At 38.0% G+C, this 26,098-nt stretch overlaps 1 protein-coding gene across 1 annotated transcript in view; it reads left to right on the top strand.

Annotated features, from left to right (window-relative positions):
• The window catches only part of Oatp30B (Organic anion transporting polypeptide 30B), a 386,218-nt gene that overhangs the window by 346,944 nt on the left and 13,176 nt on the right, over positions 1 to 26,098 (top strand). The window contains exon 16 of the mRNA XM_090393536.1: positions 5,390 to 5,513. Coding sequence (XP_090249662.1) covers positions 5,390 to 5,513 — 124 coding nt within the window. The remainder of the gene's footprint in view (positions 1 to 5,389; positions 5,514 to 26,098) is intronic.

The raw sequence follows: 26,098 nt of genomic DNA, 5'->3' as shown, positions 1-26,098 counted from the left end.
GATATGTTAATGTCAGCTCTTTGCTTTATGTTATACTTCAATGTTATACTTCTAAATAAATCCGCTACAAGTCTGCAAGATTCCCTGACTAAATTGAATAACTGTTGTAATAGATATGGTATGAAGGTCAGCAATAACAAGACAAAGACAATGAAAATAGGCAGAAGCATTGAAAATGTCAACTGCATTGTGAATAGAGAACCTGTGGAACAAGTAAAACATTTCAGCTACTTAGGCACGATTTTTAGTGAAGATGGTAAATTAAATATGGAAATGGACAACAGAATCAACAAAGCTGGTATGGTAGGAAGTCAATTGAATAAATTCATATGGAATAAGAGAGAAATTAGTCAGAACACTAAATTAGCTGTATACAGACAGTGTTCAAACCAGTTTTAACTTATTGATCTGAGAGCTTGGTCAGAAGTAAAACACTTGACCAAAGACTAGAGACTGCAGATATGAGAGTCCTGAGAAAGATTAAAGGTGTGAACAGATGGCATCAATGGCAATGGTGTATTAAAAACAAGGATATTAGGAAAGAACTTGACATTGTCAGCATCCAGGAATGCATTAGCAGAGCTAATCTCAGGTGGTATGGTCACTTAAACAAAATGGGCATGATTAGCAAAACAAGTGTTCTCTGCCAGGTTGGCAGGAAAACAACTCAGTAACTTGGATGACCAAGATATAGGTGGATTGATATGGTAAAAAGTGCCTTAGATGATAGAAATATAAGATCTGATAATGAAGTCTAAGTAACCAACTGATTTGGAGGAAAATTGTAGATAGGAAGTTAGTAATGATGTAAATTTTTCATGTAGTACTATCATATCCTGTACACCCCTGGAGGGTACATGGCAGGAATTTGATGATGATGATGATGAGTGTGGGATTCTGTGATAAGAATCTGCATATTCTGTTTCTGGAACTGTATCTTTTGGTGAGAATTGATAGAGAATTGTAGTTTAGGAGAAAAAATTATGAAAGTGGTGAATATAAGCCAGTGAATGACTGTGCAATACTGAGGACAGTGACCAGCAGACAGAGAGAGAGAGACAAGTGGTGAGTCCATTATATATAAAGCCTTGATCTGACCACATCAGGATTACTGTACTCAGATTTGGTCATTGGGATAAATTAAGCTTGGTGAGGGTGCAGAGGTGGAGTACAAAAATGACTGTACAATGTTAATATATTTGGGTTCACTTCAGGGCATGTGAACTGCAGAGTTTAGTAGATTGAAGAGGTCATTAAGATATTTAACCTGCTGAGAGGTAGTTACAGGGTTCACACTGTTCTGATCTGTTGTATGGTAGAACTTCCATCAGAGATTTGTAACTTCCATCCCTGTAAGTTACACATAGAAGTGTTGAGCAAGAAGGTGAGGAGTGCTTTTTTTTTTTTTTTTTGCATGGAGGATGGTTAGACTGTTGAATGCATTGTCTGATAGGGTGATGAGATCATGAATGGTGAATTGGTTTAAGCAGTGGTACATTCGACTTTGTGCTGTCTGAGATGGGCCTCTCACAGTGAATTTTGTGGTTCTGTGGTGGTCTTGAGTAATAATTTTATTGTGAACATGCAGAGTTTTTAAAGCATGGAAAATAATCAGGAAAAAACCTTCAAAACAAAAAATAATTCATCTCCTTTGAGAATATGAACATTCTCAGTCAGTTCATATTCATACTGTTACAGACTGTCTGAGAAAAATATTCAGAAACTGCATACTTCTGACCATGACATATGGAAGACATAAAACATAGTGCATTGGAAATGATAAAGGGATGTCTGAAGGGATAGAATCTGATTATATACCTGAAGTCAAGTATAAATCAAGTGGGAATTATATGGAAGAATACCATCATTAAACAGAAGCTGTGGAGGAAATTTAAAGAGAAAAGGTGGTCAAGTGCACAAGCATGCAGTGCACAGGATAGAAGGGTAACCAGTATGGTAAGGAAGATAAAATCTGGGTATGGGAGTAAATTACTTATGGCAAAGGTAATCCCAAAAAGTTTTTTCAGTGTGTGGCAAGTAAAACGAAGAATGGATATGGTAGAATAATGTTGATGAATGCTAATGATAAAGAGGTGTTTGAAGCAGAAGAATTGTATCAAGTGATCACTTTGCAAAGGCATATCTCAGTGGAGATAATGCAGTAACTGGGATGACAAATACTGATGTTGAAATATAGGTGGATGAACACCTAAAAATGAATAGGATTAAAAGCATTGTACACACTCGAAAGAATGTCTGCTTTGCATCATGCAATACTAAGGCAGTTTATGTGAAGTCATAGGCCTCTATATACAAGTAGTTTAGTCGTGAAGATACTTCACACACAAACTTTGCTTACACATGGATAAAATTAAACAAGAATATAATTTCTTTTGAATCTTTAATTTATAACCAAGTGTAAAAAAACTTTCAACAACTAACCATTATTCACACAATACCTATCATACCTCTTCTTAAATTCACCATTGAATCAACCCCAACTTTTTTAGTTTCTACCCACAAAAGGTTATGGTTATTAGCAAACCTATAGTGCATTTCTACCATAGGTAGGCCAAGATTTTTTCCCCCTATTTTTATCAATTTTATATACATTTAAATTTATTTTTACATTACGTTATATTACAACTACCTCTACAAGCTGGATTGCTACCTCATAGCCGATCCATTCCACTCATTCACCACTCTCCAAGCAAAGTGCCTAATCTGCACACACAGTTACTAACCACTCTTACATAAATCCTAGAGATGACCCCTTGTCCTGCTTCTATTCATCTGTTGAAAAATTACCTGCTTATTATACCAGATAAGCAAGAATGAAGAGGTTATCTCTTTATAAGGCATTGACCTTATCTGAACTATTTTGCACAGATCTTGATCACCTTGGTTTCTTTGGAATTAGGAAGAGGTGGAGGTGATGAAGATGTGTCAAGTCTGTGTAATGATCTTTCTGTAACAAAAAAATAAATTTTTATGTTACAGAAAGCAGTTGCTAGGTAGAAAAGGAGAAATGTGATGCATAATCCTATAAGTTATAGGTTTGAAACAGAAAATTTTCAGTACGACTAATGGTAATAGTCGTACTCGACTCTTTTCCACATTTTAAGATTTTGATGGCATTCCGCCATTTCTGCCTTTATTGATAGCATCTATAACATGTTGCTGCCACCTTCCATCAGGAAGGTGGCAGCAACATGCAAGTATAAGAATAAGGCAACATTTGCCTTATTCTTATACTTGCTGTGAACTTTTGATGTAATTTATTTTCCATGCCTGCCTCTTTAACTTCCTGAGTTCACCATGGAGTTATGATTTTTCTCTTGCAGACAACTTCATCACATTCCTCTTTGGCTGAAGCAGTGTTTTCTGCAGTCTGCTAGTAAGTCTCAGATTTGGTTATTTCCAAGTTCTTTCAATTTTTCTTATTGTTTGTTTATTTGAGTGGGAATTTTACCTATGAAGCTGCTCCACTTTGATTCTTTTAAAAAATTTTTTGCACACTTTTCTTTATAATATGACATTTAATTTTACCCTGCTTAAAACTTGATCACTTCCTATTTCAAACTCCCTGTACACTCTTGTGTTCTGAACTAGCATGAAGATATTTTTTCTCCATGTGAATTTGTGCACATCTTTATGTTGGAACATGATATTAGCAATGGCTAATATCATGAACAGAAATCCATCAGGTACTTAGCATTATCAGCTTTTTTTTTTTTTGGAAAACATTTCTGTCTATCTGGTATTCATTTCCTACTCTGCTATTTAGATCTCCAGAGAACCTTCTGTGGGACCACATTCACTAATAATTGATATTCTTGCCATTCAAAATTATCCTTGTGTTTAGTGTTGAATATAAGAAATACAAGATGTTATGTTCAGGCATTAAAGATCAGAAAAAGAAAGAAGTAGCTATTACTTCTTTCTTTTTCTGATCTTTAATGCCTGAATATAACATCTTGTATTTCTTATATATCAGAATCTTGCATGCCAATTTTGGTACCATTAGTTATTTTGAAGTAGAACTTCTCTAATTCTTCTGCCTGTTTTGCTTCTTTTCTTTTTATGCTTCACAGAGGGTGGTGGAAATAACAATGTTTTTCCAAAATATAAAAGATCTTGTCAAAAATCCCTCATGTTGATGGTTGCTTGTCTTGAATTATTTCATGACACCTCCAAAGAGTCTTAAAGACTCATCAAGGGAGAGCATCTACTCTATAATTCTCCGTCTCCACCACTTAATCCACCAACTACAGCAAAACTAACATGTTTACATGTGTTCTTTGGCCTTCACAACATATGTAAATTGCATGTGTTCTGAAGGCCAATTTGTCTGTATGCAGGATGAAAAACCAAAGTTTCCAGGAGAAAAAAAAACTGCTACCTCCATATGAGATCATCTAACTCGCCTTCAATTGAAAAAATCCACATGATGACGAGAATTTAACTTCATATGGAGTTAAATTCAATTGGAATACACTTCATAAAAGTGTATTCCAATTGAAGGGCACAATGTACTGTTGTTCTTCCAATTGCACTATGAAGGTGCTTTATCCTGTTGATGATAAGGCCCTTATTCTGATCAAGACATACTAGGATCAGTTGATGTGTTAGGCTTAAGAGCTGGTTATGTGAAGCCCATATCATGATTTAATAAAATGATGATATCACAAGAAACAATTAAACCAGTTTTAATTCCAGCATTTTGTCTGTCATAGAGACATCATTGAGATACAATATAAAAATTGTGACACACAAACAAATAAATGGAAGATATTAGACTGGAAATCTAAAGTTCTAAGAGGGACATGTTTAATTCATACACTAGTGACCGTAGACAGCCATGCTGTTAGGTATGAAGCCTTAGAACCACCAACCAGGCCCTGATTACAGCAGATCTTACCTTTATTCATTCTACCTCTCTAACCAATAGTTACAATGCAAAAAAATTAAGAACATTCTTATTTCTCACATTCATAGGGTGAGAATGTTATTAAAGAAAGAGAAATGTAAAAATAATTAAACCAGTTTTAATTCCAGCATTTTGTCTGTGTGGCAAAAAGTGAATTTTTTCATTACAACAGAGAGAAAGGCTATTCTTAAAAAGATGTACAAAAATAGATTTATTCAGGAGTATTTTGTCAGTGTCCTTTCCTTCATGCCTACATGGTGATCAGCATACATTTTGAAAAACTATGGAGACAACTAACACGGTAGTTGTCTCCATAATTTTTTATAATGTATTTTGTCAGTGAATATATTTAAGGAAAGGTATGATAGGCATGATATAATATAATAGGTATAATGTAAAGGAAGAAATTATTTTAGAATAACTGTTTAAAAAGAAATAAATAGCTATGTTTCTTTTCAGGTTACATACCATCTCCAATTATATTTGGAAATGTAATAGATTCCACGTGTATATTATGGAAAGCTCTTTGCGGAAGACCTGGAGGTTTCTGTTTAATCTACAACATAGAGCAGTTTCGCCTTAGGTATTTCAGAATTAGTTAATAATAAGATTATGATTTAAAATTTTTGTTAAACTGATCACATATTTTGAGTGTGTGTGGGTAACAGTTTTTGGCCTAAGCTGGAAAGGTACAAAGCATACTATATTATTGTAATATAAACATAACTAGTTTTTGTGATAAAGGCAATTCTGATGTTAAAAAAAAAAGTATGAGAACAAACTGTCATTTACAGACAGTAAATGAGTGACATATTGCCAACAGATGTGGTGCTATGTAGTATTATGTACAATATTATCTTGTCATTCAAAATAGTTGTATGTATGCTTGAATTTACATTGGACCTTGAATTTATGTTGGACCTTTAAGTTCATAAGGTCCAACATATTTCTGTAGATTCCCAGTTCTTTTCTTTGACTTGTAACTACTATATTGGGTTTCAAGTGTATTTCAAAAAATTGGTGTCTTTCTGCTAGGTCATCATGCAAGTGGGCTGAGGATAACATGCTGAAAAGTACCATGGCCTCACATCTCTGCCATGTTTTTTAGTGTGGTGCTGAGTATATGTTGCAGTCAAACCATAGACCATAAATTCCATGGTATTTCAGTGGATATTTAAGCTTAACAGATTAAAGTAAGGATCATATTTTTATGAAGAAGGTGAATGATTTGATTTTATACTGTTTGAGAATTCTGGCTAACTTGACAGGAACAGAGTCAATATAGAGAAGAGCAATGCAACTGGTTATTTCCTTGTTGGGAAGATGTTGAGTTTATTGGCCAGAAAGGAAGCTAGAGATAGTCTGTTTGTCGTAGTCATTTTGTAGGAAGGTAATAATCAAAAATTTGAGTTCCTTGATTAATTCATCATTATTAAGACAGCAATTACATAGGAGCATAGAATTAGTTATTAATAGTTTCATAATTCTAGTGGTAAGACTTATACGTTGGTTAGACATAACTGGTAATTAATTTACGGAATTAACAACGCATATAAAGTAAATTAATTAAAGATAACTTTAATGAATCACTTCTATATTTCGACAATGTCACATTGTCATCTTCAGGAACATAAAGATATGGTATGTGCACTACAGGAACTAACAAAGCAAATGAGGAAGAAATTAAGACACTAATTTTGTTCCTAAAGTCCTAATGGTGCCCTCTTGCGGGCTAATTTGGTAGTCTTGGCCGTTGGGCTGAAGTTCTCATAATGAAAGTCTCCCAAATTTGGGGCAGTTTCATGCACCCAAATTTGTTGAGGTTAGGAACGTTTTTTAGAGCTGCTGAAGATTCTTTGAATAATCTTTCGTATTTAAACTTGCTGTGATGGATTATTTTTGTCTTCTTCCAACGAATTTTATGGTGGGTATCTAAGGCATGGTCTGCCAGCCCAGAGCGGCTGTACTGGTGAAACCGGATGTAGTCTTGGTGTTCTGAAATCCTGATATTTGTTGTTCTGCCTGTTTGGCCAAAGTAGGACAATTTGCAGCTGCAAGGGACCTGGTATACACCAGGTAGGTCTAGGGGAAGTGGTTGGTCTTTGGTAGAGCGGATAAGGGATGCCAACTTTTTATATGGTCTGTAACAGGAAGTAAGGTCATATTTCTTGAGGATATTAGTTATTTTTTCAGAGGTGCCCTGGATGTAGGGGATAGTGATAGACTTGGTGTAGTCTTTATTGTTGAGGGGGGGAGGGGGGTTGTGGTTTTCAGGTTTTAGTATTTTTTGGATTTTTTTGGGGTTATAGCCATTGGCTAAGAAAGTGTTGAGGATGTGGTTTAGTTCCATAGTCAGGGCCTTGTCATCTGAGCAGATTAATTTTGCCCTGTTATATAGTGTTTTTATCACCCCATATTGTTGTGAGGGGGGGGGGGGGTGGAATTGCTGGTGAATGTATCTGCCAGTGTGGGTGGGTTTTCTGTAAACAGAGAAAACCAAAGATCCATCAAGCTGGCGGGTGATTAAAGTGTCTAGGAAGGGGAGGGTGTTGTTTTCCTCTTTTTCTAAGGTGAACTGGACTCTGGGATGTTGGTTGTTTAAGTGTGTTAGGAAGGAGTGGAGTGAGTCTGAGCCATGTGGCCAAATAGCAAACACATCATCCACATAACGAAGCCAAATAGTGGGTTTTTGTGGGGCGGAGTTTAAGGCTTTTTCTTCAAATGTCTCCATAAAGAAATTGGCCAAGGGTGGGGAAAGTGGTGAACCCATGGCTGTCCCCTCTATCTGTTTGTAGAAATTTCCTTGCCAAACGAAATAGCCTGAGTTCATTGTGAACTGAAATAGGGCTGAGATATCGGGAGGAAACTTGGCTTGGATGAGCTCAAGGGTTTCTTTGAGTGGGACATTAGTGAATAGGGAGGAGACGTCAAAACTGACCATTATGTCAGTGTGTTGGAGTGTGAGGTTTTCTATACTGGCTTTAAAGTGGGCCGAGTTTTTTATGTGTGATGGTGTGTTGCCAGTGTAGTGTGTGAGCGTTTATCACATTTTGAAATCCTGATATTTGTTTAACAACAAATATCAGGATTTCAGAACACCAAGACTACATCCGGTTTCACCAGTACAGCCGCTCTGGGCTGGCAGACCATGCCTTAGATACCCACCATAAAATTCGTTGGAAGAAGACAAAAATAATCCATCACAGCAAGTTTAAATACGAAAGATTATTCAAAGAATCTTCAGCAGCTCTAAAAAACGTTCCTAACCTCAACAAATTTGGGTGCATGAAACTGCCCCAAATTTGGGAGACTTTCATTATGAGAACTTCAGCCCAACGGCCAAGACTACCAAATTAGCCCACAAGAGGGCACCATTAGGACTTTAGGAACAAAATTAGTGTCTTAATTTCTTCCTCATTTGCTTTGTTAGTTCCTGTAGTGCACATACCATATCTTTATGTTCCTGAAGATGACAATGTGACATTGTCGAAATATAGAAGTGATTCATTAAAGTTATCTTTAATTAATTTACTTTATATGCATTGTTAATTCCGTAAATTAATTACCAGTTATGTCTAACCAACGTATAAGTCTTACCACTAGAATCATGATCATCCACGAAGTTTATTTGACACACTCCAACACACTGACATAATGGTCAGTTTTGACGTCTCCTCCCTATTCACTAATGTCCCACTCAAAGAAACCCTTGAGCTCATCCAAGCCAAGTTTCCTCCCGATATCTCAGCCCTATTTCAGTTCACAATGAACTCAGGCTATTTCGTTTGGCAAGGAAATTTCTACAAACAGATAGAGGGGACAGCCATGGGTTCACCACTTTCCCCACCCTTGGCCAATTTCTTTATGGAGACATTTGAAAAAAAAGCCTTAAACTCCGCCCCACAAAAACCCACTATTTGGCTTCGTTATGTGGATGATGTGTTTGCTATTTGGCCACATGGCTCAGACTCACTCCACTCCTTCCTAACACACTTAAACAACCAACATCCCAGAGTCCAGTTCACCTTAGAAAAAGAGGAAAACAACACCCTCCCCTTCCTAGACACTTTAATCACCCGCCAGCTTGATGGATCTTTGGTTTTCTCTGTTTACAGAAAACCCACCCACACTGGCAGATACATTCACCAGCAATTCCACCCCCCCCCTCACAACAATATGGGGTGATAAAAACACTATATAACAGGGCAAAATTAATCTGCTCAGATGACAAGGCCCTGACTATGGAACTAAACCACATCCTCAACACTTTCTTAGCCAATAGCTATAACCCCAAAAAAATCCAAAAAATACTAAAACCTGAGAACCACAACCCCCCTCCCCCCCTCAACAATAAAGACTACACCAAGTCTATCACTATCCCCTACATCCAGGGCACCTCTGAAAAAATAACTAATATCCTCAAGAAATATGACCTTACTTCCTATTACAGACCATATAAAAAGTTGGCATCCCTTATCCGCTCTACCAAAGACCAACCACTTCCCCTAGACCTACCTGGTGTATACCAGGTCCCTTGCAGCTGCAAATTGTCCTACTTTGGCCAAACAGGCAGAACAACAAATATCAGGATTTCAGAACACCAAGACTACATCCGGTTTCACCAGTACAGCCGCTCTGGGCTGGCAGACCATGCCTTAGATACCCACCATAAAATTCGTTGGAAGAAGACAAAAATAATCCATCGCAGCAAGTTTAAATACGAAAGATTATTCAAAGAATCTTCAGCAGCTCTAAAAAACGTTCCTAACCTCAACAAATTTGGGTGCATGAAACTGCCCCAAATTTGGGAGACTTTCATTATGAGAACTTCAGCCCGACGTCCAAGACTACCAAATTAGCCCGCAAAAGGGCACCATTAGGACTTTAGGAACAAAATTAGTGTCTTAATTTCTTCCTCATTTGCTTTGTTAGTTCCTGTAGTGCACATACCATATCTTTATGTTCCTGAAGATGACAATGTGACATTGTCGAAATATAGAAGTGATTCATTAAAGTTATCTTTAATTAATTTACTTTATATGCGTTGTTAATTCCGTAAATTAATTACCAGTTAATAGTTTCATAGTCATTAAATTATGTTATTATTTTTTCATATGGCATCTCCATGCATCATCATGGGAGACCCAAATTAACCATTATACACACAAATCCTATCATACCTTTCCTTGAATCCATTCACTCTCAAGGAACTTACAACCAATTTTGGTAATCCGCTCCACACAAAATCTAATCTGTGTGCGAGATAGAATGCCTGAGAATTGTCTGCCTGGAGGAACGATAGAAAGTGTGGCTATAGCAATTAAGTGAGATGAAAGGGTGGAGGAGATGATTGTGATAGTGTGCACGAATGACTTGAGAGGCAGTGTGAATCATGCTGCAAGGGATCTGAGGTTCATACTTGAAGTTGTACAGAAGAAGACTGAGAGAGGGAAGATTGTGTGTGTGTGTTTATGTTGCTCAGGTGTGATAATGCAGAGCTGTGGAGAAGAGAATTAATAAGGGATAGTATAATAGCCAAAATGTTTCAAAAGAGAAGCTTGGAATACGTGGATGCTTGGAGTGCATTTGAGGACAGAAAGGACCTTCATGTGAGAGATGGCTTGCATTTAAATGAGGAAGGATGTAGGCATATGGAAAGAATGCTCTTCTCTGAATGAGTCACTGTGTCAATACAGGAAAACTAGAATTATCAGGGTGGATGGTAGCAGGGGGGGGGTGGCCTCTTGTTGGAATAGGTGCTTGGGATAAGGGGAATACATCAGGTAATGCTGAATCCAGTGGAGTCTGGAGGGGATAATGATAGATATAGAAACAGTGACAATGCTGTGATTCATTATACTAATGCCAGGAGTATATGAAATAAAGGAGATGAATTAGTGGTACTGAAAGCATCAGCCTTTTCAAAGATTATTGGGATCTCTGAGACATGGTTGACAGAAGATGATATACTAATAGGAATAGAAGTAGCAGGGTACAGTGTTTTTCGACAGGATAGGAAGGGAAAATGCGGTGGTGAAGTACTGCTTATGATAAGTGATGCCTTATATACTCTCAGAGTGGAGGATTTGGAGGGAAATAGCACTAATAGTTTTGAAAGCATGCAGTGTTGAGGTAGAGGGGGGCAGGACAGGATAGTGGGGTTGTTGCTACAAGCCAGGGAGCATAATAGTTGAACTTGGCAAGTGCAAAAAGAATGATTGTTATGGAAGATTTTAACTATAGCAGTATAAATTTGGAAGAGGAAACTGCATGTAGTAATAAGGGAATGGAAATTTTAGAATTCTTGAGGAACAAATGTCTTAGACAACATGTAGTAGAAGGAACACAAAGTTCAAGAGTTTTGGATTTGGTCATAGCATCAGAAGAGTTGATAATAACTGAAATGACATCTCTCCCACCAGTTGGCAAGGGTGACCATGTGGTTTTGACTTGGAAGATAAATAGACATATAGCTGTATCAAAGAGAAGGGAATTATATGTGGAATTATAAGGCAGGCTATTATACTAATTCTCGTGGAAAGGCTTAGACGTTGGTTATGCATTTTCACTATATTATTTAAGGAAATTACAACGTACTAGGATATACATTAAAATTTTAATGTATTTTTATATTTTGGCAACATCACGTTGCCATTTTCAAGAACTTAAGTACAAGATACGTGCACGCAGGCACAACAAAACAATAAGTGAGGAAGAAGTATGAAGCTATCATTTCTCCTAAAGTCCTGATGGTGCCCTCTAGCAGGCAATGTTGGTATTCTTGGGCGACTGGGCGGAATGTCTTCTGATGTAGGTTTCCCAAATTTGAGGAAGTCTCATGCAGCCAAATTTGTTGAGGTTTGGATCGTTTCTTAGGGCTGAAGCTGATTCTATGACAAGCCTTTCATATCTGTATTTGCTATGGTGTATTATCCTGGCTTTCTTCCACCGTATTCTATGGCAGGTATCCAGCGCATGGTCAGCAAGACCAGAGTGGCTGTATTGGTGAAAACCGAATGTAGTCCTTGTGTTCTGAAATTCTGATATTTGCTGTCCTGCCTGTTTGGCCAAAGTAGGACAGCTTACAGCTGCAAGGGACCTGGTATATTATACTAGTCTAGCTATTATACTAGTCTTAGATATCAACTTGGGGCAGTTCCATGGAGGGAGGAATTGGAAAGGCGAGATATCATTAGTGCTTGAGCATTTGTGAAAGAAATATTTATTAGTAGCAATAGGTAATGGTGACACTGAATATTTCTCAGTGATATTTGGGTTACACCAGAGCTCTTCCCTTAATCCATATTTGTTTTCATTGATATTAGATGATCATACTGAATTGGTGCAGGGAGAGGTGTCATGGTGTATGATGTTTGCAGATGATGTAGTTTTGATTGCATATACAGGAGAGAGGACTAATTCAACATTGGAAGAGTGGAGGAAGGCATTGGAATGTAATGGATTAAGATTGAGTAGGATAAAAAAAGAATATATGGAGTGCCGTTTTAGTGGAGAAAGAAATGATGAAGAGAATACCTTAGTAATGATCAAAAACTATATTTTGGAGAGAAAAGAAAAGTTTAGGTATTTAGGCTCAGTATTATAGAGAGATGGTGAGATTGAAGAGGTGACTGGTAGAATTAGCAAGGGATGGTTAAAGTGGAGAGAAGCCAGCAATGTTTTGTGTGACAAGCATGTCCTGATTTGTCTAAAGGGGAGGTTCTATAAGTCAGTTGTGAGGCCTGCCATGTTGTGTGGATCAAAATGTTAGGCTGTAAAGAAAATGCATGAGCAAAGGACGAATGTGGTAGAGATGAGAATGTTAAGGTGGATGTGCAGAATAACGAGAAAGGATAAAATTAGAAATGAATTTATCAAAGGTAGTTTGGGAGTGATATCAATAGTTGAAAAAATGGGGGAAAAACAGGTTAAGATGGTTTGGATGGTGTATTATATGTTGAACAGGGCTCAGCAACTGAAAGCTAAAATAGGACTATGAATCCTAATATGTATGATGGAAGTTTTTTCCACTTAGTTATAATATAATTAAAGAAACCGACCTGGCTGGTCGAGTGGTCAGCCAGGTCGGTCAGTTCGAATCAATGACATTGGTATAGTTGCGGTTCGCTGGTGAATTTAGTGATGGAGACAGAGCTGTAGAGCAGGTACCCTCCCTTGATGAGTCTTTGAACTCCCTGGAGGTGTCAAGTAATAATAATAATACCAAGAAATTATATACTTGGCAAATACAGTTTGCACCTGAAGTATTTTCAGGACTTGGGAATTCGTATATAGAAGCTAATGACTTCACATCACTTGCCACCTTTTGGCTACTCGTATATGAAAATATGACTTCTGCATTAATTCAACCTTAGTATCACCTCTGGGTCTGGCTCCCATCAATGAGACCTCAATAAATGTCAAAACCGGTCTGGGTAGTGACCCTTCATATAATGCATTGCATTATGGGATACTAAGGAATTGATGTGAAGTCATTAGCTTCTATATATACAAGTTGTCCAAGTCCTGAAAATACTTCAGGTGCAAACTGTGTTTGCTTACACTTGGATAAAGGATTAAACCAAGTATATAATTTCTTGGTATCTTTAATTTATATTCTAATATGTCATCATCATCATCAAATTCCTGCCATGTACCCACAAGGGGTGTACAGGATATGATAGTACTACATGAAAAAATTATCATTACTAACTTCCTATCTACAATTTTCCTCCATATCAGTCTGTTACTTGTTAAGACTCCAACATTATCAGAGCTTGCATTTCTATCGTCTAAGGCACTTTGTTCTGTATCAATCCACCTATATCTTGGTCTTCCTCTGGGTCGTTTTCCTGCCAACCTGGCAGAGAACACTTGTTTTGCTAATCTTTCCTCGCCCATTCTGTTTAGGTAACCATACCACCTGAGATTAGCTCTGCTAACGCATTCCTGGATGATGACAATGTCAAGTTCTTTCCTAATATCCTCGGTTTTAATATGATATTGCCATTGATGCCATCTGTTCACACCTCTAATCTTTCTCAGGACTCTCATTATCTGCGGTCTCTAGTCTTTGGTCAAGAGTGTTTTTACTTCTGACCCAGCTCTCAGATCCATAAGTTAAAACTGGTTTGAATACTGTCTTGTATACAGCTAATCTAGTGTTCCAACTAATTTCTCTCTTATTCCATATGAATTATTCAATTGACTTCCCACCATACCAGCTTTGCTGATTCTGTTGTCTGTTTCTATATTTAATTTACCATCGTCAGTAAAAATCGTGCCTAAGTAGCTGAAATGTTTTACTTGTTCCACAGGTTCTCCATTCACAACACAGTTGACATTTTCAATGATTCTGCCTATTTTCATTGTCTTTGTCTTTTTATTGCTGACCTTCATACCATATCTATTACAACAGCTATTCAATTTAGTCAGGGAATCTTGCAAACTTGTAGCGGATTTATTTAGAAGTATAACATCATCCACATAAAGCAAAGATCTGACATTAACATCTCCAATTTTGATATCATGTTTAATACAACTTTCCTATCATAATGTGATCCATATAGATAATGAATAACAGAGGGGATAATGTACATCCTTGTCTCACACCAGATTTAACATTAAACCATCTTCCTGTAGTTCCTTCCATTCTAACTGCTGACTTACAACTCAAATAAAGACTAAGTATTGCTTGATATAATGCCCCATTGACACCATATAACTGTAGCGTATTGAATAGCTTCTCTCTTGGCACCTTGTCATATGCCTTTTCCAAATCGACAAAACTTAAATACAGATCTTTGTTATATTCCCATGATTTCTAAACTATTTGTCGTAAAGTGAAGATCTGATCCTGACAGCCTCTGTTTGGCCTGAATCCAGCTTGTTCTTCACCAAGCTTTTCTTCCGCAATTCTTCTCAACTGTTTCGCAAGTATACTTGCATGGATCTTGCCAGGAACACTCAGTAGGGAAATACCTCTTTAATTCTCACATTCAGTTTTATTTCCCTTTTTATATATGGGTACTATGAGAGCTCTACTCCAATCATCGGGAATTTGTCCCTCTTTCCAGGTTTTCTGAACTATGCAGTGCAGCCACTGTAAGACTCTTATACCACCATACTTCAGCATTTCTGGTCGAATATCATCTACTCCAGCTGCCTTTCCACATTTCAAGCCTTGATGGCTTTTTCTACTTCAAGTATGTATATGTATTCCTGCCTGCATGCCTGGTCAGTGTTTTTTACCACTGTGCTGTCATCACTGCTTGTTTCATTTAGCAGTTTTTCAAAGTAATTACTCCATACTTCAAGGATATCTTTTTCTCCAATTTTCATGTCACCTTTATCATCTCTAACTCCTTTTACAGCACTCTTTCCTCCATTTCTAAGCTTCTTCAACAACCTCCAGAATATTTTGCTACCTTCTTGATATTTATTTTTTATATTCTTGCCACAGTCCTCCCATGACTTTTGTTTAGCTAGTTTTACACAGTGTTTAGCATTCTTGCATTTGTCTCTATATTCTCTAAGAGCACAAGCTGACTTATTTGACAGGAACTTTTGATATGCTTTCTTCTTTTCCTTCACTGCCTCTTTAACTTCCTGTGTCCACCAGGGAGTTCTAATTTTTCTATCCTTGCAGACAACTTCACCACATGCCTCTCTGGCAGAATCAATCAATGTTTTTTTCAGAGTTTGCCACTGAATCTCCAAGGTTTGATTCCTGTTCTCAAACTGTTTCATTTTTTTTCCAATAATCTTTGTGTATTTTAGTCTACATTTCACATCTGAGAGCTGCTCTCAACTTTTATTCGCTTTAAAGCTTTCTTACATGTCATTCATTTCAATATGAAATTCAATTTTATCCTGCTCAAGACAAATAGTGATCACTTCCAATTTCAAATCCTCTGTACACTCTGGTGTCCTGCACTAGGGAGAAAACATCACTATCAACAATAACATAGTCAATGAGACTTTTCTTATTCCTAGCCTCTTCTCTCGATGTGAATTTGTGCACATTTTTATGTTGGAACATGGTGTTAGTAATAACCAGTCCATGTCCTGAGCAGAAATCCAACAGATATTTGCCATTATTATTAACTTTGCTCTTTTCTCCAAATTTTCCCAAAATATTTTTGTATGTCTCATAATCATTTCCTACTCTGCTATTTAGATCCCCAACAAGGACCAACTTTTCTTTTTTCATTGTGTCAGTTGCTTTTTCTAAAGCCTCAAAAAAATTTCTCCACTTCTACCTTAGTAGAACTTTCTGTGGGACCATAGGCACAATAAGTCTCATTGTCCAGTTCCCCATTCTCATATTTGCCCACATTACTCTACTTGAGACTGACTGCTATTCAAGAAGATTAGCTTCGTATTTTGTGTTGAATACTATGGCTACTCCTTCTTTTCCTTGATTGTCATTGCCTGAATATAACATTTTGTATTTATTGCTCAGAAAGATCTCACCAGTTTTAGTCTTTTTTGTTTCAGTCACCCCTATTATGTCGATCTGGTACTTATCTAATTCCTCAGCTAGCTCCATTTCTTTGCCATTCAGGCGTCTTACGTTGATAGTACCGATCTTTAACTCTGGTGATGTTGAGTTGGGGTGTGTTTTCAGATTTGTTCCAGTAGCTGACTTTTCGCTGTTCACCCTGGTTCCCTGGCGAAAACAACGGGGGCCTTGTTTAACCGGGCGATGCCCCAGCCAGCATGAAATTTTGTCATGTTGTACCATCATTTTTTTTATTTTGGTTTAACCAATAAGAATACAATTTGGTCGGCTAAATCCCAAATTGCCAGCCCATCCTCGTTTATTCAGTATCCAAGTAGATATCCAACAGGGTGCACCACGAGAAGGTGAGGATTGGACATTAGGTCAGAAACCCTGGTCGGTTCTCCGCATTCCTTTAAAAGCTATGTGGAGGTCTCCTCTCAGTTATACAGCTTTGACCCTTAAGCACCCCTTTTAATATGTTCTGATATGTATGAATCCTAAATGTAAAGTGGATGACAAACACTATCAAACAGGAAGCGGAGGTTAAAAAGAGGTTATGGAAGAGATAAAAGGAGAGCGGTGGAGAGCAGATGCATGAACAATATAATGCTCAGGCCAGGAGAGTGACTAGTATGGTAAGGAAAGCAAAACTGGAATATGAGAAGAGATTGGTCCTGAGATCCAAGAAAAAATCCTAAGGAAATTTTTTAGCTATATGGCCCAGTAGGAGGAGAAATGATTGTGGAAGAATGACATTGTTGGATAAAAATGGGAATAGAGTGACTGATACAAAGGACATAGTGGTACCCAAGGAGTGGAAGGAAGGTAAGATAGTGCCATTGCATAAGGGTGGTAGAAGACTGGAAGTGTCAAACTATAGACCAGTATGTGTTTTCATCAGTAGTTGTTAAAATCTTGACAATTGATCTTGGGATCATTTACAGCGTTGGGCAGATGAGGGTAATGTTATCTGTGAGAGTCAACATGGATATGTTAAGGAACTCCCTTGCTTTAGTAATATGATTGCCTTTTATAATAAAGTGACAAGAGTGGTTGATGGGGGAAAGGCAAATTTTACAAAGGCATTTGACAGGGCACCACATGATAAGCTGATATTTAAGTTGCAGCACATGGCTTTAAATGTCAGGTTAGTGAACTGGATTCAGGATTAGGTATCAGAGAGGGTGTATGGAGGAACAGTATCAAGGTGGCAGAAGGTTACAAGTGGGGTCCCACAGGACTTGGTACTGAGACTGGTATTTTTTAATCTTTATATCAGTGACATTGTCAATGGATTGCAGGGGAATATTCAGTTGTTTGCGGATGATGTGAAGCTGGGAAGGGTTATTAGTAATAGTGAAGATTTCACCACATCTGCCCTGAAGAAGAGGATTTGAATAAACTGGACAGAAGGGCATATGAATGGGAGTGTCAGTTTTGGGATACTTCGATTGGAGGCTGCATACACTCTTGGAACTGTACTGGAGGAGGTGGGAAAGGCAAGGGATATGGGAATGATGATTGATAGAAACCTGAAATTCAGGGAACATATTGCAAAGGTGGTGAAGATAACCCAGAGGATACTGTGATACTGAGAAGGATGCTGACCTGCAGAGATAAGAGTTGTCATTCCATTGTATAAAGTCCTGATCAGACAACACTTGGACTATTCTCAAATTCGGTCCCCAGGATTTGAAGGGGATTAATTAAATGTCGAAAGAGTGCAGAGGCAAATAACAAAGATGGTATCAGGACTATACAATGTTAGTTATGAAGATAGGCTAAGGGAATGTGGACTGCAGAGTTTAGCAAATAGGAGAGGTGATATGGTGTTTGAACTATTGAGAGGTAGTTACAGGATTGACATTGGGGAATTCTTTCATTTGGTGGAATGGGGGGGGGAGAAAGAAAAGGAGCGAGGACAATGGGCCATCCCTGGAAATTATGAAAGGAGGGTGAGGAGTGGTTTCTTTGCATGGAGGGTGGTTGAATCCTGGAATGCATTGCCTTAGATAGTGGTGAGAGAGTACAAACAGTCAATGAGTTCAAGGAGTAGTATGATAGACTTTTTTTTCTATAATGGACCTCCCATGCTGAGTCTTGTGACTCCATGGAGGTCTGAATCATAATAATAATAATCTAATCTGATCTAATATGAATATTATTAATCCATTGATGTTATAGCTAGATAAGATAAAACTTACTGTCTAGTAAATTTCAGAACTTGAACTTTCTATCTTATCTGGTTATAACATAAGCAGATTAATAATATCCATGTAATTTACTTTGCTAGATTGTAGCCTCTTCAGCTCTTCATTTTAATAGTTGTGTCAACGTCCTGTAAATACAGATCTTAAACTTTGGATATATAAACTTAGTTTTTATATCCAAAAATGAAGTAAGCCATTTAACCCTGGTTCAGTAGTAAATTTTATATTGGAGTATTGGTTGTTGAGATAGTATAAAAAATCAAAAGGATTGTTGAAATGGCTCCGAATTAAAGAGGAAAGATTTTTAAAAAAAAATCACTAATATCTTTTCCAATAGCTTAAGTTTCAGTGAATGTGCTTTGAAGGCTTCCACATTGATGTTTGTTAGAACTGGTGAAAGAAGACTACCAGTGGTTAATCCATCTTATTAAAACAAAGGTGCTCCTTAACAAATCCATGATGGCCTGCATAAATGATACTGCCCTCATCTGTTGAATTTTCTCTGAGTTCTTACCAATTTTTCACTAAACAACCACAGAAGAAATGCAAACAAATCTATAGTGTGATACCTCCATTCTACTCTTATGCATTGCCACTACCTTGCCCTCTATCCACTCCTTGGGAACATGTCACATTGCATGACATATTAAACAGCAAGGTGAATGTTGAAAGTTTTCCCACTTGGCTATACTTATAAATTAAAGATGCCAAGAAGTTATATTCTTGGTTTAATCCATTATCCAAGTGTAAGCAAACAAAGTTTATGCACAAAGTCACTTCACGACTGGGGCTACTTGTATATAGAAGCTAATGACTTAACTTCGATTGCATTAGTATCCCATAATGTAGATGTAGCTCACTAGAGGACTATATGGTATGTCGTGTTTGTGGATAGCTCCTGAACAGATAAGTGATATTTTGAGTAAAAATTGATGAATTTGCATAGTATTTACATAGTATTGTTTACTTTTAGTATTTTAGCGAGTCTGGGTGATTTTTGTGTTTTTTGAGTATTTTAATAGTAAATTGATAGAATTATCTGTGCACATGCTCCCATAATACAAAGATCGCGTCCAGGTCGCTATATTTGTGTAAAAATCTTAACTTAAAGGATTTGATTCAGCGTACCGTTTGCAAATTGTATGCATTGAGGAGAGCAGTTGGAGTCTGGTTAAACAACGATCGTGGAGTGTGAATGCGTGAAAAAAGTGTAAAGAATGTGAGGATTTAAAGAGTGCTTCAGGTCGTGTGAGTGATATCGTTCACGAAAGTGAGAATCTAAATAACAGTGATATTCGAGGTATGAATGGTGATAGTACCTGATAGCTGTGAGAGTGGCATTGAAAATGAGAATGAAGGTAAACATACAGAACGATTGAATGAATCATCGGAGAATAAAAATGATGACACTGACGCAATGAGTGAGATCGCTTTATTACGCAGAGCGATACATAGGGCAAATCGGCAGCTGGAGCGTTGCCAAAAATGTTTACCAAGCATACCGACTAATAATCGGCAAAAGTATGATAGAAAAAATGAGGGTATGATAGTGAGTGTAAACAAAATGAAAGAGCATATGCTGTATGGAGATTCCTTAGTAAGAGGTGTGTTAGTTGAGAGTTTAACAAAATCGTACCGACCCTGTGCGAACGTTAAGAATATAAGCGAGTCAATTAGAATGCAAAAGTGAAAGAATTGATAGTGGCGGCAGGTACAAATGATTTGAAAGGAAACAAAAAGGCTATAAGTGAGGATGTGAAGGAATTGCTTGAGGTAGCAAAATAGAAGAGTGAGAGAGTTAGGTTGGTGAGTCTGTTGCCGTGGTATGATAGTGAAGAGTATAGAAGGAGGGCCATAATTGCTAATGACTTTATGCATGAATTATGTTTGAGTGGTGTGGAATTTGTGGATGTATGGAATGAGTTCAACGGGAGAAAGGATTTATATAAAATGGATGGTTTACATTTGAATGGATTTGGTTTACGCAGACTTGAAAAGGTGTTGTCGAAAGTAGTGGAAGTGAATGTGCAGAATCAGGGAAACTGGAGTTGTTAAAGTGGGGGGGGGGGGGGGGAAGAAGTAGATATGCAGATTTTAGGGAGACAGTTGAGTATGTGAACGTGTGTAATATGCCCGCCCGAGCGAGTAAGAAAGACCACAAATCAGAATGGGATAGTTAGTATAAGGCATCAAAATAGGGATGGGACAAATTGGCTTCTGTAATTCATGTATACAAATGCCAGAAGTATTAGGAACAAGAAGGAAGAATTTTTGGCCTTGGTTGGCACTTCCAGACCTCAGGTTATTGGCATTAGTGAAACATGGCTGACAGAAGATGACACATCTAGTGGGATTGAATGTGAGGGGGTATGGTGTGTTCAGGAGTGACAGGGAGAATAAAATGGGGGGAGGAGTGTTATTGATGATAGCTGATGAGCTACAGCCAAGAAGAATAGAAGTGGAACTGCAGGATAGAGAAAAGACCACATTTGAGGCTATTTGTTGTGAGATTGAAACTAGCAGAACTAAATATACAGTTGGGTGCTGCTATTGCTTCTGTAATTCATGTATACAAATGCCAGAAGTATTAGGAACAAGAAGGAAGAATTTTTGGCCTTGGTTGGCACTTCCAGACCTCAGGTTATTGGCATTAGTGAAACATGGCTGACAGAAGATGAAACATCTAGTGGGATTGAATGTGAGAGGGTATGGTGTGTTCAGGAGTGACAGGGAGAATAAAATGGGGGGAGGAGTGTTATTGATGATAGCTGATGAGCTACAGCCAAGAAGAATAGAAGTGGAACTGCAGGATAGAGAAAAGACCACATTTGAGGCTATTTGTTGTGAGATTGAAACTAGCAGAACTAAATATACAGTTGGGTGCTGCTATAGACCAGGTGATGGAATAGATGGTGGAGATAGTATGCATAAGCAAATAGAAGAAATGAGTGGAAGGAGGGTAATTATTATGGGAGATTTCAACTATGGTAACATTGATTGGAAGGAGGAGAGGACACATGGGAGGAATGAATTGGATTTTATGCAGTTATTAAGGGATAACTATCTGCAACAGCATGTAATGGAAAATACTAGGGGTCAGAGAATACTTGACCTGGTAATTGCATCTGAGAATTTGGTGGTAACGAATATGACCACGTTGCCACCAATTTGTGAGAGTGATCATAGGATCTTGACTTGGGAGGTGGCTAAAGGTGTAGAATTTACAATTAAGACAGGGTACACGTGGAATTATCAGGCTGGTAAGTATGACAAGCTTCGGAGATTGATTGGTTTAGTGCCATGGCATGTACAACTGCAAGGGCTAGAAGTTGATAGTGCATGGGAGACAGTTAAGAAGTGTTTGCATGAAGCAATGGCTGACTGTATACCTAGAGTCCGAATAATAAATCAAGTAGGGGTTAAATGGATTAATAACACCATTAAGCTTGAGCTGCAAAAAACGAAACAACTATGGAGGGAATTTAAGGAGAAAGGTGACCGACAGGCACATGAACGGTATAAAGCGCAGGCCAGAAGGGTAACGAGTATGGTAAGAAAAGCAAAAAAGGATTACGAAAGAACATTGACCATGCAGGCTAAAGAGAATCCTAAACAGTTGTTTCGATATGTTGCAAGTAAAAGAAAAAATGTATATGGCAGAATGATTTTAAAAAATGCCGATGGTAGGGAGATAACCAAATCAGTTGATATAGTTGAATTACTGAGTGAGCACTTTGCAAGAATATATCTTCCAGGTGGTGACATTGCAGAAATGAATGTACCAATTGATTATATGGGAATTGTGGTGAATGAAGTGGAGGTGAGTAGTCTATTGCAAAACCTGAATGTCAATATCTGTGGGATTGGATGGTATACCTACTTGTGTTGTACGTGAAGTGGCTAAAGAATTGTCAGTATCCTTGACCATTTTGTTTAATTTGAGTCTCTGGTCTGGGTTAGTTCTGAGGGGCTGCAAAGAGGGTAAAATAGTTCCACTGCATAAAGGAGATTCCAAGACTGCTGTTGTAAATTACCGACCGATTATCATATCAGAAATCATTGTCAAGGTCTTGGAGAAATTAGTCAAGAGAAGAATACAGGATTCGATAGATGAAAATGGGATACTGTATGGTGGACAGCATGGCTTTGTGAAGGGTAGATCATGCCTCAGTAACTTGCTCACATTTTATAACACAGTGACGCCTGAACTGGAGAAGGGTAATGGGTTTACAGTGATTCTACTGGACCTTTGCAAGACCTTTGACAGGATACCACATGGAACTCTAATCAGTAAACTGGAGCAGATGAGGATAGATATATGGTTGGTGAGATGGATAGGAGGGTGGTTGATGGAGAGATACCAGAGAGTGGTTTATTCAGGAGTGGAGTCCAAAAGATGGCTTGTGACTAGTGGTGTGCTATAGGGTTCTGTTCTTGGACCACTACTTTTCAATTTGTTCATTAAAGATATAGGAAAGAATCTGAGAGGAAGTGTTCACTTGTTTGCTGATGATGCAAAGTTGGGTAGAGCAATTGTGAGTGCACAGGATGCCAAAATTTTGCAGGATGATTTGGATACTTTGGAGGACTGGGCTAAGGAAAACGGATGTCAATTTAATGTGGCAAAGTGTAAGGTTATGCATTTTGGAGTGAAAAGATTAGCAGCAGTATATCATATTGGTGGAACCTTACTCCAGGAGATTGATGAGGCCAGGGATTTGGGAGTGTTGGTGAATAGGGAGTTGAAGTTTAGGGGGCACATTGCAAAAGTGGCTAAATCAGCCCATCAAATCACTTGGTTGCTGAAAAATACTTTAACAAGCAGAGACAAACAAGTTATTGTTCAACTATACTATATTGGCCTTTGATAAGACCCCATCTAGACTACTGTGCCCGGATATGGGTGCCAGGGTTTCTTCTTGATGGGGAGGAGGTGGAGAAGATCCAGAGACGAGTGACCAAGATGATAGCAGATTTGTGGAATGAACCTTATGAGAACAGGTTGAAGATTTTTGGGTTGAAAAAATTGGTTGATAGGCAGAAAAGGGGGTGATATGATTGAGACATTCAAATTACTGAAGAGTTTCTATAGGATTAATCCAGAAGATATTTTTGAGAATAGGACTGGTGGTGGGACGACTATGGCCATACATGGAAGCTGGGCAAGAATGTGGTTAGCAGTGGTATTAGAACTAGGTTTTTTACTTGGAGAGTGGTGAATGAGTGGAATAAGCTGCCAGAGTCTGTTGTGGGTGCTATGACCGTGAATGAGTTCAAAGCAAGGTACGATAGATACTGTGTGAATGTCGAGTAGTTGTTCTTGACTTGATGTTAGATCTTCCCTCGATGAGTCTGTCGACTCCTTGGTGTTGCCCGTAATAATAATAATAATAATGCAATGCACATATCCTTACTGACATGCACAATAATAATTATCATTACATGACACATCCAAAGAATTCAAAAACTCATTAAGGGAGGACATCTCCTCTACAAATCTCAATCTTCACCATCCAATCCACCAACTACAGTGAACCAGATCATCTACACCAATGCCATCTACTGCCCGCTACCACCAATAGTATTTTCACAGACAACTACAAACATCCATGCCCATGGCAAGATTTAAACCACCAGCCTTTCTGGCTACAGAGCCGATACAATAAATACTCGGCTAACCAGGCCTTTTATATAATGCTTTGCATCATGTGAAGTGCCCAGACTGGTTTCAACCTGTCTGTATGGATATGTGCATTTGATTATGGGATACTAACACAATCGATATGAAGTCATTAGCTTCTATATAAAAGTAGCCTAATCATGAAGTGATTTAAAGCTCAAACTTTGTTTGCTTACACTTGGGTAATGGGCATCTTTCATTTATAATATAATAAAATGGAAAAACTTTCAACATCTATATTAAAATCCAGAGTAGTTTAATAATACTCTTTTTGCATCCAGATAGCGTTGCTGTATGGATGCAAAAAGGTAAGTCAAAAGAAATTATTGTATTGGTTGGTACAAATGATGAGAGGCAAGAAGTATTGTATGAGGGAGGATGTAGAAGAGTTGTTAGAAGAGGCAAAACTGAAGAGTGAGAAGGTGAAAATTGTAAGTCTCCTACCACGCTATGATAGAGGCGAATTGAGGAGAAGGGTGTTGGTAGCCAATGAGTACAATGAGTATATGTAGATGGTGCAGAATTAATGATGCAAGATTTGTTGATCTGTGGTCTGTGTTTGACAGAAAGAAGGATTTGTATTAATGGGTGAAAGAAAGTGAATTTGTGTGAAGGCACCCATGAGGCAAGTGAGTGTGAGAATGACCAAGTGTGGAATCTAGTCTCTCGAGCAAAAATATTGAATAGAATAGTCAATTCAGAAAGTAAAGGTGGGTGGAGGACTAAAGGGATGCTGCAGTTTCTATACACTTATGCAGAAGGATCAGGAGCAAGAGAGAGAAGTTTTTGGCATTGGTTAGTGCAACCTTGCCAAAAGTTATAGCTAATAGTAGATGATGTAATTACATGAATAGAACATGAAGGGTTTAGTATTTTCAGGAAGATAGAGAAGACAGAACAGTAGGAGGAGTACTGCTGATGATAGCAGATGAATTACAGCCAAAACGGAGATAGGAGACAGATAGGAATGTGTTTGGTCATTTGAAACAGTCTGGTGCAAGATTAACCCCAGTAAGATAAAATATACAGTTTTGTTGTTGCTATAGGCCAGAGAGTTCCACAGATGGTCTGGAAGACATGCATTGCCAAATTAGTGCAATGAATACAGGTTGAATGACATGGGGGACTTCATAGACTGGAAGGAAGAAAGATCACATGGCAGGAATGCAATAATTTATACATCTTCTGAAAGATAATTACTGAAGGCAGCATGTGATGGAGGGGACTAGGGGTGGGAGGGTATTGGATCTGGTCATAGGATCAGAAGAGCTATCCATAACCAAGGTGACCACATTGCCTCCAATTGGTGAAAGTTACCATGTGATCTGTTTGACTTGGCAGATTGTGCAACATGAGGAATGTTCTGTCAAGAAAGGGTATACGTGGAACTACAAGGCAGGTGATTATGACAAGCTTAGGAAGAAGCTTAAATCTGTGCCATGGTATAAAACACTGCAGGGTAAGAATGTTAGTAGTGCATGGGATATAGTTAAGGGTCATCTACAAGAAGCAGTATTAATTTGTATACTTAGGGTAAGGTGCGTTAATCAGGTAGGTGTTAGATCAATGACTAATATAATTAAGCATGTAGAAGAAGAAAATGCTGTGGAGGTATATAAAGAGAAAGATGATCAGCATGGCAAGGAAGGCAAAATCAAATTATGAGAAGAATCTAGCTGAGCAGGCCAAAAGAAATTCTAAAGAGTTCTTTCATTATGTGGCAAGTAAGAGGAAGAATGACTGGAAGGTTAACCTTAATGAGTGATGGTCAT

The sequence above is a fragment of the Typopeltis vanoorti genome, chromosome 5 (genome assembly GCF_054136105.1).
Source record: "Typopeltis vanoorti isolate ZY-2024b chromosome 5, IOZ_Tvanoo_1.0, whole genome shotgun sequence".
Classification (NCBI taxonomy): Eukaryota; Metazoa; Arthropoda; class Arachnida; order Uropygi; family Thelyphonidae; genus Typopeltis; species Typopeltis vanoorti.
The sequence above is the reverse complement of the archived record's forward strand: the minus strand, read 5'-3'. Positions and strand labels throughout refer to the sequence as shown.